At 39.7% G+C, this 19,346-nt stretch overlaps 1 protein-coding gene and 1 long non-coding RNA gene across 14 annotated transcripts in view; one reads left to right on the forward strand and one right to left on the reverse strand.

Moving 5' to 3' along the window:
• CDYL (chromodomain Y like) overlaps window positions 1-10,303 on the forward strand; it is a 110,765-nt gene extending 100,462 nt beyond the window's left edge. For all 4 annotated transcript variants that reach the window (XM_027789037.2, XM_055799064.1, XM_013300539.3 and 1 more), the window contains 3 exons: window positions 2,474-2,684; window positions 7,244-7,387; window positions 8,423-10,303. In XM_027789037.2, coding sequence (XP_027644838.1) covers window positions 2,474-2,684; window positions 7,244-7,387; window positions 8,423-8,581 — 514 coding nt within the window. In that variant the 3' untranslated portion in view covers window positions 8,582-10,303. The remainder of the gene's footprint in view (window positions 1-2,473; window positions 2,685-7,243; window positions 7,388-8,422) is intronic.
• Window positions 4,634-18,733, reverse strand: LOC114012630 (uncharacterized). Of its 10 annotated transcripts, none has more exons than XR_008746361.1 (6): window positions 16,504-16,896; window positions 15,137-15,278; window positions 13,568-13,742; window positions 13,274-13,365; window positions 12,463-13,094; window positions 4,634-4,932 (listed from the first exon to the last, which is right to left on the reverse strand). It is a non-coding gene; the product is annotated as an uncharacterized LOC114012630 (long non-coding RNA). The 10 variants fall into 10 exon arrangements; XR_008746356.1 differs by having other exon boundaries at window positions 12,463-12,589; window positions 12,694-13,365; XR_008746357.1 differs by lacking the exon at window positions 16,504-16,896 and adding an exon at window positions 16,906-18,464 and having other exon boundaries at window positions 12,463-13,365.
• Between the last annotated feature and the right edge of the window lie 613 nt (window positions 18,734-19,346).

Genomic DNA, 19,346 nt, shown 5'->3' on the forward strand with positions numbered 1-19,346 from the left:
TTAATAAAATGGATAAAGATAACTTAAAACACCTACATATCCTGTCTTCAAATATAATAATGGTATATTTCATATATATGCTGGAGATGGTCCTCTCTGGAATATTGATATGATTAAAATTATCTTTAGTCTCTGAGTGGGATGTCTGTATGACAGCTTGAATAAGATGGTTCCAGAAATGTTTTTGCATTCATCAATTTTGGCTCACTAGAATGAGCTAAGAAGCAGCATGAAAACCTTTAGCGATGGATGCAATATAGTAAAAATGTCCTGTTTTGCAGAAATACAAAAACCTGTAGTGCAGATAAAGAGCAAACTTTAAAACTACCACTAAATCCCTTTTTTTTTTTTAAGATTTTGATGAAAATCCCATGTTTCAGCATCTAATACTGAAAAAATGAAATGAAAAATCATCTGTCATTCAGAGCAAAGGAGTGCTTTACAAGTGCTGACAACTGTGTGTTGTACATTGTATTCTAATCAGAATTTGTCATGAACTTGAAGTAAATATGGACAACTTCTTAATTATGTATGGTAGCTATTAACTGACAAATGTCAGCACCTCAGCTTTGAGGTTTTAGAAGTTTCTGTTTGGTCTAATGCATGTGTACATGTACGTATGTACAAACATATGCTTACTTTTTCCTGAAGGCATTTGCTTTTTGAGAACAGAGAAGCACTTAAGCATCCATGCTCTGTGAGTACTGGAATGAATTGTGATTTTTGTGTTGATTAATGAGGATGGGAATATGCTTTTGTAAGTTAATAGGCTAGCACCGGTAGCATTATGACCAACCAAGAGAGGGAAGGTGAAGGCGGGGAAGTCTTACAGATGTGTGTGATACTCTACTATTTATGGCTTGTTCATAATTTTAAAAGGCAAATTTATTTATTAAGAAGCGCTGTCTCCTAGAAATATTCATTAATGCTTTGCTCATCTTCACTTATATCTATAAACCTTCACTTAAAAAAATGTAGATGGATACCTTATACCAGTGCCATACATAACCACAGTGAAGACCAAGCAGGGCTATAACCGTGGTTTTGGTGCCCAGAGGTGAGGTTTGACTGCAGCCTCCTCTAAGAGGGGGCTGTGAGGCATGTGCGTATACCACAAGTGCCGTATCAGCTGCTGCTTGTAGGAGGGGTGTTAATTCCACACCTGCCCAGATATTGTGCTTTGCTGAGCTGGGAGAAATACTAGGCTTTTGCAGAATCAAAGCATGATTGAGGTTGGAAGGGACCTTTGGAGGTCATCTTGTTCAACCTGCCCCTGCTCAAGCAGGGTCACACAGCAGGTTGCCCATATCCAGGCAGGGGGTTTTAATATCTCCAGGGATGGGGATTCTACAACCTTGCGGGCTGCCTGGTCAGTCACCCTGACAGTAAGAAAGTGTTTCCTGATGTTCAGAGGAGACCTCCTGTGTTCCAGTTTGTGCCCATTGCCCCTGGTCCTGTCACTGGGCACCACTGAAAAGAGCCTGCCTCCATCCTCTTTGCATTCTTCTTTCAGGTATTTATACACATTGATGAGATCCCCCCAAGCCTGCTCTTCTCCAGGCTGAACAGTCTTTCAGCCTTTTCCTCACGAGAGATGCTCCAGTCCCTTAGTCATCTTGGTGGCCCTTTACTAGACTGTCTTCAGTAGCTCCACATCTCTCTTTCACTGGGCTGGACACCAGTGCTGAGCAGAGGGGAAGAATCACCTCCCACAACCTGCTGGCAATGCTCCTCCTAATGCAGCCCAGGGTACTGTAAGCCTTCTCTGCCACAGGGGCATGTTGCTGGGTCAAGTTCAACTTGATGTCCACCAGGACCCCTAGGTCCTTTTCTGCCAAGCTGCTTTCCAGCTGTTTGGTTTCCAGCATATATTTGGTGCCTGGGGTTTTTCTTCCCCAGATACAGGGCTTTGCACTTCCCCTTGTTGAAATTCATGAGGTTCCTCTCAGCCCGTTTCTCCAGCCTGTCGAGGTCCCTCTGGACGGCACCATGCCTCTCTAGTGTATCAGCCCAGGTTTGTATCATTGGCAAACTTGCTGAGGGTACACCCTGCCCCATCATCCAGATCATGGATGAAGTTATTGAACAAACAGTACTGGATCCAGCACTGACCCCCTGGGGTGCAACACTGATTGCTGGCCTCAAACTAGACTTCATGCCACTGATCAGCACGCTCTGGGCCAGCCATTCGGACGTTCTTCAGTCCACCTTGCTGTCTGCTCATCCAGCTTATACATCAACAGCTTGACTCTCAGGGTCTTGTGGAGGGAGGCAGTGCTGAAAGCTTCACTCTGAAGACTAGTTAGACAATATCCACTGCTCTCCCCTCGCCCACCAAGCTAACCACCTCATCGTGGAGGGTGATCAGGTTGGGTTTGAAAGTGATGTTACTGTGGAGATGAATTATTACTGAGTTTTCAAGGGCTGGTGTATTTTTCTCATGTAGTGAGTGCATGTTTCTGTTTCTCTTCAGGAATTTTGTGAATACTTTTATTCAGTTTAAGAAGCCTATCATTGTAGCAGTAAATGGCCCAGCCATTGGACTTGGAGCATCTATATTGCCTCTGTGTGATGTGGTTTGGGCTAACGAGAAGGCTTGGTTTCAGACACCATACACTACTTTTGGACAAAGTCCAGATGGATGTTCATCCCTTACATTCCCTCGGATAATGGGCCTGGCTTCTGTAAGTAGCTTGAAGGGTAGGGGCTGACAGCTTCACAATGCAGTTGTGATAATCCATAGTGATTTTAAGACTTTTTACCTTTGCTGTGTTGTCTTTTTTTATTTTTTTTTTCTTTCTCTCATGAAAAACTTTCATGAGAAACAAGTATTTATAGTTTCTCTGCTCCATGCTGTTACAAACTAGCCCCCACCTGCATGCACAGAACAGAAAGCAGGCATGGGACGTAATCCCGCGTCACGAGCACCCTTAGCCCTGTGACAGTGGCAGAAGGGTTGTGTCCTGCATACCAGGACACACCTTCCCAGCTGATGCCTTATGAGGACCAGCCACACCAGTGTCTTGCATTCAGCACAGAACGGGCTGGTCTGCACTCAGTGTTGTTACATAGCAGAGCGCTGTGTCACCAGCTATTAGCAGTCTCATGCAAAGCAAGTCAGCTTTCGTGCACTTGTTCTCAAGAAGTCGTGTCGCACTTCCTTGCTTGGTAGTTCTCTGTTGATGTTTAATGCTAGCGTGCTATGCAAGAAATACTCAACCCAGACCACCTTTGTGAAGGATTTGGGTTTTTTTGTCTTGCACTCAATTTACAAGATGGGGGGGGAGGGGGAAATAACGCTTTGCATTGTTGCTGAAAACATACTACATGTTAGTTAGTACCCCTTTTCTTGCTTTCCAGTCAGATGAAAGAAGCAAATGTAACAAAACGCTATTTTAAAATATCTTACCTACATTATTTTCATGTTTCTTACTATTTTTTTATGCTGTATTCTTTGAAAACTGACCTACGTCCCACTCCAATTTAAACAGTAACAGTATAAAACAAGTGCTTGTAGCTACACCTTTTTTTTTCTAAATTACTGTTTATTATAAAAGTCAGTTTTTCCCTGTAAGTATTTATCAATGTAAAAATACAGACTTTGATATATTAAAAACATCAGTTTGAACAGATCTAATGACTAATTGTGTGATGTCTGGATTTAAGTTATTAGAAGAGAACAGAAAAGGTAACTGAAATAGATTAATAATTATAAGAGTATCTTTAATATCTTAGCATGTTTCAAACTACTGATTGTTCCTTTCCCTTTTTATTTGGCCATCCATCCATTCATCCATCCATTCCATCCATCCCCGTCCTTTAGAGACTTGTGGTTGTTACTTTTACTTTCTTTAGATGTACAAAAAAAATCCAAGAAGCTCTTCCCTAGTAAACTCTTTTCATGTGTGTGAATGCTTTTGGTTTAAAATATAAAGATTTAAATTGAAAGCTTCTAGTGATAACAATTCCAGAATCTTCAGTGCAAAAGGGGAGGGGGGGAAAGGCCACTGTTTGCATACTATCTTCAACCCTCTGCAATGTAGCAATGTCAGTGCTGTATGGGACAAAGTTGGACTTTAATCAGCAGATTTCATTAATTATGTTCAGAATCCATACTGAAAATTTTGATTAAATAGTGTGCTTTCTATCTATGAAAGGGAGATAGAAGTCAGCAGAAAGAAGAGATGGTATGAATGATATGAGAAGTGTTCGGGGGGGAAAAATACACAAAAGAAGGAATGGAGGCCTCTGAATGCATCCTAAAATTTGCTGCAAGTGTATTAGCTTGGCAATATTAGTCCTACATTTAACTCTTTGTCAGATTCGGTGCATTCTTTTTATAATCAGCAGTTATGTAAAAATCTTCAGTCGCAAGATTGTTGGAAATAATCTTCCCTACCAGGTCAGTCTTGGCTGGTGAGCAGGTCTGCCATGGAGGGAGGTTTTTTCCACAGACCACATTCAACAGAGGTTGTTGTTACAGGAAAGCTGAAGCCCAGACCTTAGGATTCAAAACCGATACTGTATTGGGAATACCAAGAATTTTGGAAGGATTCTTAAACCTGGCTTTTGAGTTTTGAAAATAATCTAGAATAGAGATGAAGGCAGCATCTGTTTGGGGAGATATGTTATTGTGCGTCTGCTGTGGAGTTCTTCGGCTGGCTTTCTGGTCTTGGATGCAAAGCACAGGAGCTGCATGATCAGGCTTCACATGCTGGGTTTCCCTGTCAGCCTCCAGCACGCTTGGCAGTATTTCTTACGCCCTTGTGTCAGTGATGAGGGATACACGATCCCATCGTGCCTGTAGTCCACATGACAGCCAGGGTGTCGGGCTGCCTCCTGATCATAGTGCACGAGAGCTGAGATGCTCCGTAAAGGTCTCCTGTAAGCCTCAAAGCACTCGCTGTAAGAGAGGGGCTGTAGGATGTTCCTCTGTGAAAGGAGTAAGACAGAATGAGTAGAAAATGTAGGTTGTTAATGAGAGTCTTGTATTAATGAAATATTTTTGTCTTCGTTTCTGTTGCTGTATTGCATTTCTTGGAAAGTAACCACCAAGTGTGTTAACTTTCACAGCAGATACAATTTGTGATTGATTATAGGATTAAAACTTACTTAGCCGTGTACTCCAGCATATATTGTGTATAGATCAAAAGTGAAGATGCCAGAGCAAAACATTTTCCTTCAAAACTTGTCAACAGAACAGTAATGGGAGTGCTCATTTCATGTGAGGTTTTCTGCTAATGCAGTGTTACAGCTGGCAGAAATAAGATAACTGCACCATTATCGTTCGTGGTTTTTCACATTCAGGAGAACTCAAGAGTTGCTACTGAGTTATAGAAAAAGATTATTAAGGTTTTCTAGCATTTGTTTTCACCCTTGCTACCAAAGATACATGTGAAGAATATGTAGACCTGACCAGCTGACTTAAAGTTCTGACTTTTCTAACTCCCAATTAGATTGACTTCACATTTTTGATCTTTGATATAAATGTTAAGTATCTTTTAAAATTATTTTTGGAAGAATTTTTCCTTAGGAAAATGACTCCTTGTTTTAGACATACTTGTGTATGTCACTGATCTTTTCGCTAGTGTTTCAGGTTAGTATTACTCACCTATATCCTGGAAAATCAGGAGGTGTAGTTGTGATAGTTAATCAACCTTGTATATTTGATTTTTGCTTTCACAGAAGGTACAACTATAGGGGTATATAATTTGTACCTCTAGTGTGAGGCTTTCTTTTTTTTAACTAAAATATGTGAATCACAACTTCCCATATTAACTTAGGAGAGATGTACTGCTGATAAAATTTATGTAAAAGATCCTAGGAAGCCTCTTTTCATTTTTATTTTAACACGTTGGGAGTCAGCAACTAAACTGCCGTAGAACCCAGGCTTTTTATTTCATTACAAAAGGGCGAGTAATAGACTTCTGAGAGTTCAGATTTCTTCCTGTGTGAAATGGCAATACTAGAACAGTACCTACAGTAATTGGGTAACTTGAAGTTGCTATAATAATTACCAAGAATTCCAGTATTAGAAAAAATGAAGAAACACAGAATTTTGTCCTCAGAAATACTATACGTGTCAGGTTTGGGTGTTTTATAAGAGCCTTACTTTCCCTATTTCAAGAGTCCAGCAATGGCTTTGCCATATTTTCAATGTAAATTAGTCATTAAGAAACAGTAAAAAGTTTTGGGGTTTTTTTTGTGGTTGATGTCACTGCAGACAAAAAGTTTGACTCTGTAAGAAACTTCACTATAGGTAGAATTAAAGCATAAGTAGTTGTGGGCTGAAGCTTTAATGGGGAAGCTGATAAATAGTGGTGTGTGTTGATTACAGATGAAAAAGATTTACAGAACTAGAGATCTCCTTATTGTATAGAATGTAGTACTGTTCTGTACCTTTAAGCTATGTACAAGATCCTTTAAATACTGGTGTTTCTTTTTAATAAGACTGCTAAATCAGCTTTTGAAAGATTTTGGCAGTTCAGTATTGAACCCCTGAATAAGATGGGAATGGTTATGTTCTATGAATTTAATCAGAAATTGGAACATGTCCTGCTCCAAAACCGGTGAGTTTTGGAGGTCAAATTCTAAGATGATCCAGCTATTTTAAATGTTGCATCATAAATGAAATACTGCTGAAGACTTTTGAGAAGTGCTGAAAATAAACCATATATTTAGATTTCAAACATTTTCAGTACTAAAAAACATTTTTAGTTGTAAAATATTTAACTGTTCCTTTCTATGAAAACTGAAGTTCCCAGATCTACTACCAAAACTGGATTATCTTTATAACTTACAGATAAAGTAGATTTTTAGCAAAGATTTCAGTGCTGCAACTAATGTAATTATAAATGGCAAGCTGATGTATTCATTGCTGTTTTACAGATCTGCCAGGCTTTATAACGTATTACCACATATACAGTTAACGAGTCAGTAATACTGCAAGAAAGCTAGAGCTAATGAACATTCATGAATGGGAGATGACAAAAGACTTTTTTCATGTTTAACCCTTAATCATAGACCTCTGTATTTTTATAACTACTGACATGTAGTATAGTCAACACCACTCACCAGCTATCTGTAGGCAAGTATTTTTCTTTAATTAAAAGTTGGAAGAGCTATAATAAATAAAACTATTTCAAATAGTGCAGGCATTTTCCTTATTTGTTTTGAACATTTTTCCTTTAATGAGTTTTGTCTCATTACATTTCATACCAGAAGTAACTTTTTATCCCTTCAGGCCAATGAAATGTTGTTCAGTGGAAGGAAGTTGACTGCGCAGGAGGCTTGTGCCAAAGGACTCGTGTCTCAAGTGTTTTGGCCAGGAACATTCACACAAGAAGTAATGGTTCGAATTAAGGAACTTGTCACATGTAATTCAGTTGTAAGTTTCCTTCATTTTCTTACAAAACGTTTTTATGATTAGATTAGTTCTTATTATTCTACATCATTATGTCCTAAACAAAGACCATTTTCATGAAATAAGGACCACATTTTAGTATAGCAATGTCTTTTAACACATTCTTATACAACTTTTTGTTTCTGGGGTTTTGAGGATGTTTTTTAAAGTTTGCATCTAACTCTTCTTTATCATATGCCGTAGCACATTGTGGTTAAGAACATTAAAACAGCATTGGACTCTGCAGTGTGTTTTGGTTTTAACATAGTTGTGTAAGTCCAACTTACTGTAATCAACAGTGTAAACAGTTGCCCTAAGAACTGCACAGAAACACACAAATCTTGAGTTATCATTTAATGTCTTGAGTTGCAATTTAAACTACCAAGGAAATAAATGCAGTCTTTGACATTATGTTGAACTTAGTTTTATGAGTAAAGCCTAGTGCGTTCATGGCTGTGTGCACTACTGGCAGTTGCACAAGGTAGCTGAAACTACCGGTGTTCAGTGCTTTCTTATGAGAAGAGATGCAGCAGAAATTAACTGTTCTGTACATCAGAAATTTTGGACTTTGAAACAGATTAATAGTTTTCTAAATGGAAAAGCAAACGAGATTTTTCAGTCTGTTTTAAATGCTCAAGAATTTCAAGGTCATTAGAGCAGTTCTGGATAACAGTGTTATGATTAGCCTTCACCAAAATGGAGTTGGAGGTTTCTCTAGGGTTTCTCTAGTTATCAGTAAAAAAAAAAATACATATGTACACACGCAGAGAGTTATGATTTAGATTTTTTTATTATTTCCACATTTTTATGCAGTTGTAAACTGTGCTGGTATAGCATAAAGGAAATCCTGTGTGAAACTATGAGAAATACCCTTGAGAAACATTTCCTAGGGGCATAGTATGTCCATGAATTGATAAGTTTAAAAGTTCATGACCAACTTCAGGATTCATCCATATAAACCTGTAAGTATACATGTTGCTCAGTTCTCATAATACTAAGCCAACTCCATTTTTGGCCTAGGTACTTGAAGAATCCAAAGCTTTAGTACGTAATATCATGAAGGTGGACTTGGAACAAGCAAATGAAAAGGAGTGTGAAGTTTTGAAGAAAATCTGGGGCTCAGCACAAGGGATGGACTCAATGTTAAAATATCTGCAGAAGAAGATTGATGAGTTCTGATGAGATGCCCGTTGACACTGGAATTGTATTTCTTTGGACATCAGGGCAAGCAAAATATGCCCATCTTAGGAAAACCTATATAAACTAACCCCTTGCTCAGCTTGGGAACAGGAGTGGACACCCCCCCCACCTTTTATTGTCAAGGGGTTTAAAAGTACTGTATCACTTAAATTTGAACAAAACTCCTTTCTCCCCGATTGTTACATATAGATATATATACACACACCTGTGTGTATGTGTGTGCATATATATGTCTCTTTTTTTATATATATATATATATATAAAAGGTAGTATGTGTGTGAGAGTGTGTATGTAGACACACACACACAAGCTAAAAAAAAAAAGATAGAGTGCACTACCAAACATCTCTTTAAAGGCTCTAGTTTTTGTTATCTTTGGCTAGTACTGTATCAAATAGAGAATGGATTAAAAAGTGAATGGTGTTGCATTATTTTCTGTGGCAGGGAAGTCTGGAATCATGTTTTTCTTTTTCATTAGAATACAGAATTGAAACGGGTATTAGCCAGCCCTTACTTTCACTGCCCAATGAGTCAGCTAAGATACAAGGCACTGTCTCAGAAGAAGGTTAAAATACCTCAAGTAATGGAACATTCTAAAATTTTTGGGAATTAAACCCTAAGCTTAAATCACACGTATCCCCAAAAAGAGAGTGTGCTCAGGATTAATGCTAAGAAAACACTCTGTCCTTTTTTGGGGGGAGGTATAGAGGGGTGGGAGGAAGGGGGCAGGAATATGTTTAATTCTTACCCAGATAGCATGAAGAAACCACTGTCTCTTGGGAAAGGGGAATAAGGGGAAGTGGGAGGGAAAAGCAAGGGGGAAGGGAAAAAAAAGAAAGAAAAAAAAAAAAAAGCTTGTTTTGCAGTATTAGTGAATCACTGAATATCTTATGTATGAATATCCTAAGTTATAAGTTAGTTTTAGTGGGTTTTTTAAAAGTCTCTCTGGGTTTGGTTGGTTTTTTTTGTTTTGTTTTGTTTTTTGGTTCTTTTTTAAATAACTACATAAGTGCTTCTGTTGCTGGGTGAGAATACTACTTTATATACAGTTTGGGTTTTGTTTTCGGTTCTTTTTTTTTTCCTATTTGCTGGTTTAATTGATGTATTACACCAAAAATGCATTTTATGTTCATAGGTTTTAGGTTCACTTAGAATATATTATTTAATAAGTTAAAAATCTTTTGGCACACTATTAAGTAAAAAAAAAAAACTCCTTTTAAAAAAAAAACTACCTTATATTAGATGTTTAATGTTCTTTGTCTATGCTTTTTTATTATTTTAAATATACACTATATACAGTATGGTGTAAGAGTGCCCTGTGTAAATAGACCTATTTTGCATTCCTTTCAGGAGTGGTTATTGATTCCTGACCGCAGATACCTATTATTACTTGGGTATCTGTGCTTGCAATCTTAATGAATGTATTATGAAGAATGAAAAAGAAATCAAACCTTATTTTTGTACAGTTTTGAAGTTTTTACTTGGAACTGACCCACCTCCCCTTCCCAGTGGAGAGCTGTACAGTGTGTAAATCTGCCTTTACCTTGGATTGGTACAGTATTTTTGCATCTGTGGGACCTACTTCTTTGTTCTAGTAGTTTGAACTATATATAAACTGTACAATCTGTAAAGTTTTTATAGAATAAATATTCAGCTGTGAAAACTGGTTAAATAAAACTAATATTTCTTAACACATTTTAAATGTGATTCTCTCATATAATTGTCTTTTTCAAAGATACTTCTGATTTAAGGGTTGCTGAAACAAATCTTTCAAATTAAAGACTTCAATATTTTATTTTGTTAAACTTCTATAAGCTCTTAATTTCCGTTAAATGAAAAGTTGAAAATCCGTTTATTGCTGTAAACTGTGTAGAAGTTTTCTCTTAGAGGAGGTTGATGGGAGAAGATGACATAGGAAGTCATTCTACTCTTCATTATTTTGTTACAGTTCAAAAAAAAAAAAAATTCAAGTAATTATTTCTTTGGAATCTCTTAAAAATGGGTCATTTTTCCTACAGTGATGTGGTAAAGTGAAAATTCCTTAGTTGAATTCGATTTTATTGAAGGCAGAAGGAAAGATACCTTACCTACAGTTCTGTAATGGGAAACCTTTTGGAGTTCAACTCAAATTTATATAAAAGGTCCCTTTTCTGGCCTCTGTAAGAAGTATTTGGGCATAGATTGCATCTGTTTCAGCTAGAGGATTATTTATGCTTTCTTTAAACATGAAAGAACTTCACTGTAACAGAAGGCTGGGTCTAGAGATACTTAGAATTAAATCAGTTGAAGGTGCAGGCAATTCAACTGAAAAAATTCTACTTGCTTCATTTTTTGTGTTACTATCTGTCAGGCTGTTGTGCTGCTGCTGACAGTTTGAAGATGTAAGTTGGTGACCACGTAAATTCCTTTCAGTGGAAAAAGTCCTTAGTTCAGACAAATTCACATACACTATCAGAGTCACTGTGCAATTGCCCAACCTTTATATTAAAAGCAGTAACTAACTTCACACTATTAACAAATTATGTCCTTATGAATAAGTAATGTAGACGTTTTGCCTACATACTGGACTAGAGATACCCTGTTTCTGGAGGAAATACTGCCCTGTTCTTTTCAGGATTGGTCACTAAGTATCCTTTGATGGGTGTGACAGTTACAGTTAAGTCTAGTTTAGTCTTTGCAAAACCACAATAGAACAAAGCCAGAAAAGTTAGCAAGCAAGAAGGCCTGACAGATCATAAAAAATGACTTAGGACATTTTTTACATGAGTGTTTTCCAAGCTTTTCTTCACAGGAGACATAGGTCTTTGTCCAGCCTGGTTCATTGCTGATGCTTGTATTGTCCTACATAAATTTGCAGTACTGCATAGATAAACTAACCTGAAGCATCAGCTTTAGCTTCTGATGACTGACTGCAGCTGTAGCCACAGGGGTTTGACTGGGCTCAAGGAGAAGCCTGGGGAGGCTGCAGAAGCCACCATCACTTCTAAAGCACCTGGTTTGGAGTCCCAGCCTCACAGAAGCAATTGATTCTAGTAGTGATGTATGAACACCTTGTACTAGGGGAATTCTGGAGCATCGTGAATTGTTGGGTTCAGGTGAATGTAAGAACATAGAAACGGTATCTTTCTGAAGATACAGAGAGTTTCTGTATGGTTGGGATTTTTTGTTTGTTTGGGGTTTTTTTCCCAGCAAGGGAGAAATTTTCCTCATTTTTTTCCTCCTTCAGGCCTGAAGGCAAATCACATCTGTTTGGGTGTCAGATGTCTAGTCAGGGGCTAGTAGAATTAGTAATAAGGGTATTGGAACATAAAATCCAGCTGGCTTAGCCTTCTTAGTCCTGACCCCTAAGTCTCCTATCAAGACTGGCTTGATTGCATCCCTGTACTACACAATCTGCTTAATTATTTACAGAGCATAGAGACACACTGTAAGGCAACTGTCAGTGTTGGTGCCAAAACCTTAAAGGAGCACAGGAGCCTTGATAGTGCAGTGTAGGAATCTGACATTCTAATTCTCTTCCTGAAATAGGTAACATCTCAGGCACTAGCAAACAGCAAACTGACCAGCACTGGCCACTGGACTGCACTGAGGCCATAGAGTATGCCTTCCTCACAAAAGTTCCATCACATTGAAGTTTATTTTTGGAAGTAAATAAAAGAACTTTTCTCCTGGTCAAGAAACGGGACCACAGAGCCACGGGTTGAATGTACTTGGAACTGTTTGAAAGCCACCTGTGTACACTTGACCACACTTTCTGCTGATATGTTAGTTTGAGTAAATAAAGCACAGCAAGGTCTTAGCACTGGGAGAGCCAACCTACAACAAAAGGTATTTTGAGGTAATCTGAAGATCTGAACTCACCTACAGGTCTTTTCCTTGTTCAAGCTTCCTAATTTGCATGAATCCAGGATGTGAAGCAGTTTCCTTCAGTGAGTCCTTCACTGGATTGCTGACATTGCTAAAAGACACTGCTCCATGCACCATTATACTGAAAACAAGGTTCAGGGGAATTAAGTAATCTTTTTAGGTGAGATTAAAGTCATACTGAGCTGTAAACTGCTTAACTTTACACCGATACTTTTCATACTTTACCCAAACAGTGGATAAAACAAGACTGCAGGCATCTAAGGAACTGGGCAGCAAACAAACCATTTCTGGCCGAGTGGACGGGAGAGACTTTCTTCAATAGAGCCTGTACTCTCCCTGGGTTTGCTGGTGGAAGTTGAGGCACTTAACGTTCATCTGGAACATGACAAGTATGCTGCTGAAGAGAGTAGGAAGGAGGAGATACCTCAACTCAATTACAGTTTGCATTATGATTTTCCATCCTAAAGGAACTGTCAGCAGCTGTCAACACACAGGCAGTCTCACAAGGCTGTAGCAGAGGCTGGGTTGGCAACCTTAAGTCACACAGCTTGGGAACTCAGTTATACTGAAGATGGCACACAGGTGAATTTTTCTTTCCAAGGGAAGAAGTATCAGGAGGAGAGGCCCTGTATAGCACACAATCATCATGGTCCAGTCCTGTACAGTCACTCTGATTTCTCTAGAAAATACTTTGCTCACAAGTCTGCATTTTTTTTCCTACTTGCGAGGGACATGATTGGCAAGCCATGCACCAGACTTACTAACAAACAAAATCCAAAATACAATTACCTCGTGAGGTACTCACAGGATGGAGAGTGGTTTGATATGCAAAGATTTTGAAGTGCAATAGAAAATGAGATGATGGTGACAGAGTTCTTTTGGTCCTCCTCATCCCTCCTGCACAAGGAAAAATACAACAAACAAGGGGAATTAGAAGCCACCAAGAAACAGCAGGTAAGAAGTCAAAAGGAGCTGCAGGAAGAAAACAAAGAGGACAGAGCCAGGCTTTTCTCAGTGGTGCCCAGTGACAAGACCAGAGGCAATGGGCACAAACAGAAACAGAGGAGTTCCCTCTAAACATCAGGGAACACTTTCTTACTGTCAGGGTGACAGGCACCGGCACAGGTTGCCTAAAGAGGCTGTAGGGACTCCATCCTTGGAGATACTCAAAAAGCTTCTGATCATGGTCCTGGGCAACCAGCTGTAGGTGGCCCTCCTTGAGTAGGGGTGGGTGGGACCAGATGACCTCCAGAGATCCCTTCTAAGCTTTACCACTATGTGTGGAAAAAATAAAAAACAAAACCAACCAACTTGCATTTGTTTTCTAGCTAGCTAGTCATCCATCAAACAACCTCTGTGGCTGGAACTGCAGGCTCATCAGGCTCTGCAATCCTTTATCTTTGAGAAGCCAACATCTTGTGCTGGGTGATACCAAATCACCCAGAACAGAGAGAAGTACAGATCGACATACAAGTTTCAGGTAAGACGGGGATCATCTTTACCCTGTCTGTTAAAAAGCATAAATAATGTTACTTGTTCAAAGAAGAAGAATTTATTTCTTCAAGGATAAACAGGATTGCAATAATCAACCAAAACAAAGCCATGCCTTTTACAGTACCTGAAACTTTGCTTTGGTCTCAGCAGTTCCTTGAAATTTTGAAATTTTTTTTCCCAAGATCTGCCTCAATCAGTCAAGCTGAACAGTAACCCAGCCACCAGTGGTCATACTGAAATGTAACCATGTGAGCTACTCAAGATGACTGCACATAGCGTGAGCCGTTGGGTCAAATGTAACACATCTTTACTATGTCCTCTGGATATAACTTATTAAACACACACCACTATAGAGCAACTACATAACTCTGCAGGATGAGAAGTCAACTCATAATGCTGTAATAAATGAGTGTTTCCTAGATGCTGCTTTCCAAGACCCATTCATTATAACCCTTTACTTCCATCTCCAGCAAAAAGTTCTTATTGCTAAACAAAACCTAGAGTATAAACAATCTTCAAAGTCCTGGTTGTCTTCCCTGCCTCCCCCTTACTAATTAATTTTCACTAAATTCACTGTACCATCTGTCTCAGTAAGAAAAGGCACTCACAGAGGCCACCCTCAAAGTCACGCCAGTCATGTGCTGGGTAAACTGGCTGCTGCCAGTAGCAACTTCTGTGAAATGCAGATACTGCTTCTTACAAAAACAACATTTCTGGAGTTCATTGAGCTTGTCAGGTTGGACTGGGATCTTAAATCAAGCAGTATTATTAAAAAAATACCAAACCAACAAACAAACCTAAAACCACCTGCTAAGCCAGGAATAATTGAGACACACACTTCTACAGAAATCATGCTTGCACTACATGATGTAGAGTAAAATCAACAAACAACAATTTCCTTTCCATGTTTCAAATGTCAAAAGACAGGCACATCCCCATATTTCTTCTTTTTCTTCTCTCCACCACACCTCCACCTCCATGGGCTTTGTGCTTAGAAAGGGGGTGGTGGGATTTAAGCTGGAAACCTGATAAATCCTGAATTTATGTGCTGGAAGAATTATTTTGAATGCTAAATAACAATTTTAAAAATTAAAACAATGTGAAGCTGAGAGTTTTTAAACTGGATGACCCCTTGAATCAAGGGGATGAAAATAAGAAAGCAAAGGGAAGGCACCTCATCCACTTCTGCTTGTTTCTTAGTAGGCGTCTCAAGACTGATCACATCAAAATAGGAGTCTGCAGACTTAACTTTGTGATCTCAAGAGCTGGGCCGTAACATCCACAGAAGTATTTCTGAAGCCAGCATTATATGGTATCTAGGAATAAAATTGAAGTTACATTAAAAAATGAAAGTGTATCTAAAGGAATTACAATTCATGCTGACAGAAAATTCTATTATGGATAGAAATGACACAAGTCCATGCATCCAAGGGAAGAGAAAGAAAAAAGTCAGGTCTTGACATCAATTTTCTTGAAGCAAAATAAAACACAACAGCCAGTCTGATAGAAGAACCAGGGGCAACAACTCCACAATCTTTTGGGCATTTTGGACAATCTATTTCAGCTCGTGAGAACAGATTTATTTTCCCCTAGAATCATAAGCATCTGAACTTCCTGATAATTACTCCGTGGCGCAGCAGAACTGTTACCAAATCCTTCAACAGAAGATCTTTGCAAATTGTTAATCGTAATGTTATAAAGCAGGAAATTTGGGGACCTTACATAACCCAGCTCTGAAGTAGAATAAACAATTAATTATTTAAGATCCCAAATGCTTCTGGAAGGTCCTGGCACATGAAGATAGGCTATTGCACTTAATCCTTAAAAAGATGCAACCCCAAGGCCTACAGTTCATGTTCCGCTCCAGCAGACGCCCCCAGCCTTACTACCAGCCTTTCAGATGAAGGTGACAGCAGTTCTTCACATTCACTCAGTCCTCTTAGGTTCTGCTACAGATTTAGACACGGTGGCTCAGCAAACAGTTTTTTCACAGACATTGAACAGTTTAAACATAATTGGTTGTAAACACAGCTTTGAAAAAAAGTGGTAAGCGCACAATACTGCTGTTCATGAAATACCTCAAAACCTGAAAAATACGTGAGGAGCCTACATTATATGTAGGTATAATTTGGTAGCCTACATTATATGTAGGGAAAATATGGTAGCCTACATTAAAATGCCATTCGGTTCCTCCACTACACTTCCTAACAGGGTAGGTCCACCCAATGCTCATGTGGTAAGTTAATGCTTTGGGAGCAACCTTTGCTGAACAAGCGATGTGGCACATCTGCCTCTAGACTGTTCTTGACACAGAAGCATTAAAACCGTAATTTTGCCACTGAACCGGTTATCACCGATTCTCAGCATATCACCTGATTACTGAACTTTCAAAAGCAAGTAAGCAAGTAATACAGCAGTCCGTAACACTAACGTATATCAAATAATTCAACAGATTAGCCATAAAAATCATCTAGAAGTTCCTGAGAGTTTGGTTGGCTGAAAATAAATGTAATATTGCCAGTGTCTAGAAAAAGACATAACACAGAGCCTCCGACTTTACATTCAGAGATTTCAGAAATCCTCAGCAGAGTTGTGTACCCCAAGAAGTTGAACCCAGGAAACATCCTGATGGAAAATTTCTGGCCAGCAACCCGCAATAACCTGACACGCAATCATTATTGTCCTGTCTCTACCATTCCTAGTGCTCCTCTAAGTTCATAGTGATGAAGAGCAGCTGTAGCCTGGGAAGGGCTCCGGCAGTAACAGCAGGGACCCACAGCAGCTCCCAGAAACGGGTTATCACTGAAGACACAGCAGCAGCCCAGCATCACAAGGCACAAGCAAGATAACCCCTGGATTTTCTCTCTCTGACCACTGCCTCATCACAAACTAAAACCACTTGCGCAGACGAAGGAGAATCAGAGCATCCCACCCAAAACCTACGCGGAAGACACGGAAGAGGCACAGCTGCCCTGCGGGGATGACAGCTGAGATTAAGGGTCTTTTACATCTGTTTTTCCTCTTGTGCACAACAGGAGCTCCGTTCGAGAGCTGCGCAAGGGCATCCATGCGCCGTGCCTGGCCTGCGGCCATACTTGACCCTGCAAATCACCGACGATAAAACAGCAGAGTACGACACGGCGAAGATTACAGACTTGCCCGGTTTCCCCGCTACGTCAACACGCTATCACCACCTCGCAGGCTTTCTCGTGAAGGAAGCCGCGATCCCAGCTCACACCAGCAACATGAAACTGCACCTTCCCGCGTGCTCTGCCTGATAACGAAAGCCATCCACCGCTACGTCTAGCCAGCGCGGCAGACTGGGAAGAGTTGGAAAGGAGTTATCTAGGAGCCCAACAGAAGCGGTTGCTTATTCTTCCTGGAGACAGCGAGGCCGGAGGCAACAGCGCAGTAAACACCATGTTACCCGAGCGCCTTCAAACGGTGGGCACTTCACAGCACCTGCAGCCCAAAAGCTGCTGGGTGCCCAGCACCTGGTGCCCTTCTGTCTTCCCAATTCATGTTTGTGGAGGGGCCTCAAAATACCCCAGGAGCGTTTGTGGACAAACCACCAGCAACTGCCACAGGGACGGTGTGGCCATAAATGAGAAACAACACAAGTGCCAAAGCCTCTCAGCCTTCAAATTAGACATATATTTAGAAATTCTGCATTAAACCATAAAATTAAAAAAAAAAAAAGTGAACACTGTGGGTCTCCTAGCAGCAAGACCTGGCTTTGTTGGCCGGGGCCAGCAGGGATTTGATCCCAAGGATTGACACTCTTGCTTGTTGCATCTGGAAGGATGTCTGTCACCGAGCTGGAGAGCCTCTGCATCTCTGTGGGAACCCCTGAGGGGAAAATTAGGGTCTCCTCAGAACTGACAGGAAAATTTAAGACTTCCTCAAAGAAGAAAAGAAGCAAGGGAGAAGAAATCCTAGAGAAGTGGAACTATTCCTAACAATCATGATAATTGCAGTTTTGTAAGTCAGGCTGGCTAGGTGCCCGGAATGGGTAAACAACCCCAAGCCAGTTTAACTGACAAGCATATTACAGTTTTGCACAGCCCTGGAACAAAGCAAAATGACCTCCAACTTTTTAAAAATCTTAGCTACAGATTTTCCTCCATCCTCACTTCTTTATTTGTGTAAATTAATAAACCTATGCTCTAAGACAGCGGTAAAGTTTGATATTTCTGACAGTAACCATGAGGTTTTGACACATAGCTGTCAATAAAAGCAAGTGGGAAATAATTTTGCTCAGAACTAAAATTTTACAAAGACCCCTTGTTGAAGATATATTTACAATACACAAACAGCTGATTGTATGCATACAATGTATAACGTGTTCTTAACATGTATTAATATTCTACATGGACAATTTGCTAAATTTTACAAGGTTTTGCCCATTTTAAGAGTTTTAACCACGTTTTTTCAGTAACTTTTCTTCTTTTTTTTTTTAATGTTTTACTAACAAATCACCCAATTATCTTTGTGCATCAAAACAACTTTAGATTCAATTTTATCCCCATCACACTGACCTATCATTGTTCCAGCAGAATTTCTGAATTCAACACTTGTGAAGATCAGAAGTGTTCGTGAAACCACAAAACAGGGTCTGCTGGCATGGCTGCAGGAGCTTCACTGTAAAGATTCTTGGTCCAAGGTTATGCATGATGGGGAAACTTCCACAATCAATTCTAGGACCTCTGGAGGTAGATATCAGGCATCCTCCTTGATGTCCCCTGTTGTAAACAAAAAAAAATATATTTTTTTTCAAACAGTGCAATGATTTTGCACTGTTATTTGATTCTAGGCTTTTCCTGCCTAGAAAGAGTCGATCTGAATAGTATTTATTTTTCTGTAGCAGGAACTATGCATCCCCTGATCAAATCGTATGGAAACACAAAATTATTAAACATGGTGTCCCTCAGGTTTACTGAGAGAAGAGGCAGGAGCCACATGAAACAGGAGCCCCTGAAAGGCTGTGCACTGTATCCTTCCCAGCCCTTCAGAGCAGTACTGACACATATTTAACATCCTTCATCCCTCTCTGCTATGTTGCCTTTATCCAACACCAACTTTGAAGCAGAACTTTACCAATGCTCAGAACAGCTTTTGACAAGGACATGTGAAACTATTCGCCATCTGAAGAGGTCAGCCATACCAGTGAAAGGGACACGGGGGTGCTGGAGGGAGCCAGGCACTCTTCGAGCTTGACCTACCCACAGCTACTACACTATACAGCATTAAAGAACCTAAGGCATTTAGGCTCCTAATCTCCCATTCACACATACATGAACTAGGCCACAAGCACTGCTGGCTACAATCTGCCCAGAATTATATTTACTGCCTGGTTTTAGGAAGTTTATCTTTCTTAATGATCA

The sequence above is a fragment of the Falco peregrinus genome, chromosome 3, assembly GCF_023634155.1.
Source record: "Falco peregrinus isolate bFalPer1 chromosome 3, bFalPer1.pri, whole genome shotgun sequence".
NCBI lineage: Eukaryota > Metazoa > Chordata > Aves > Falconiformes > Falconidae > Falco > Falco peregrinus.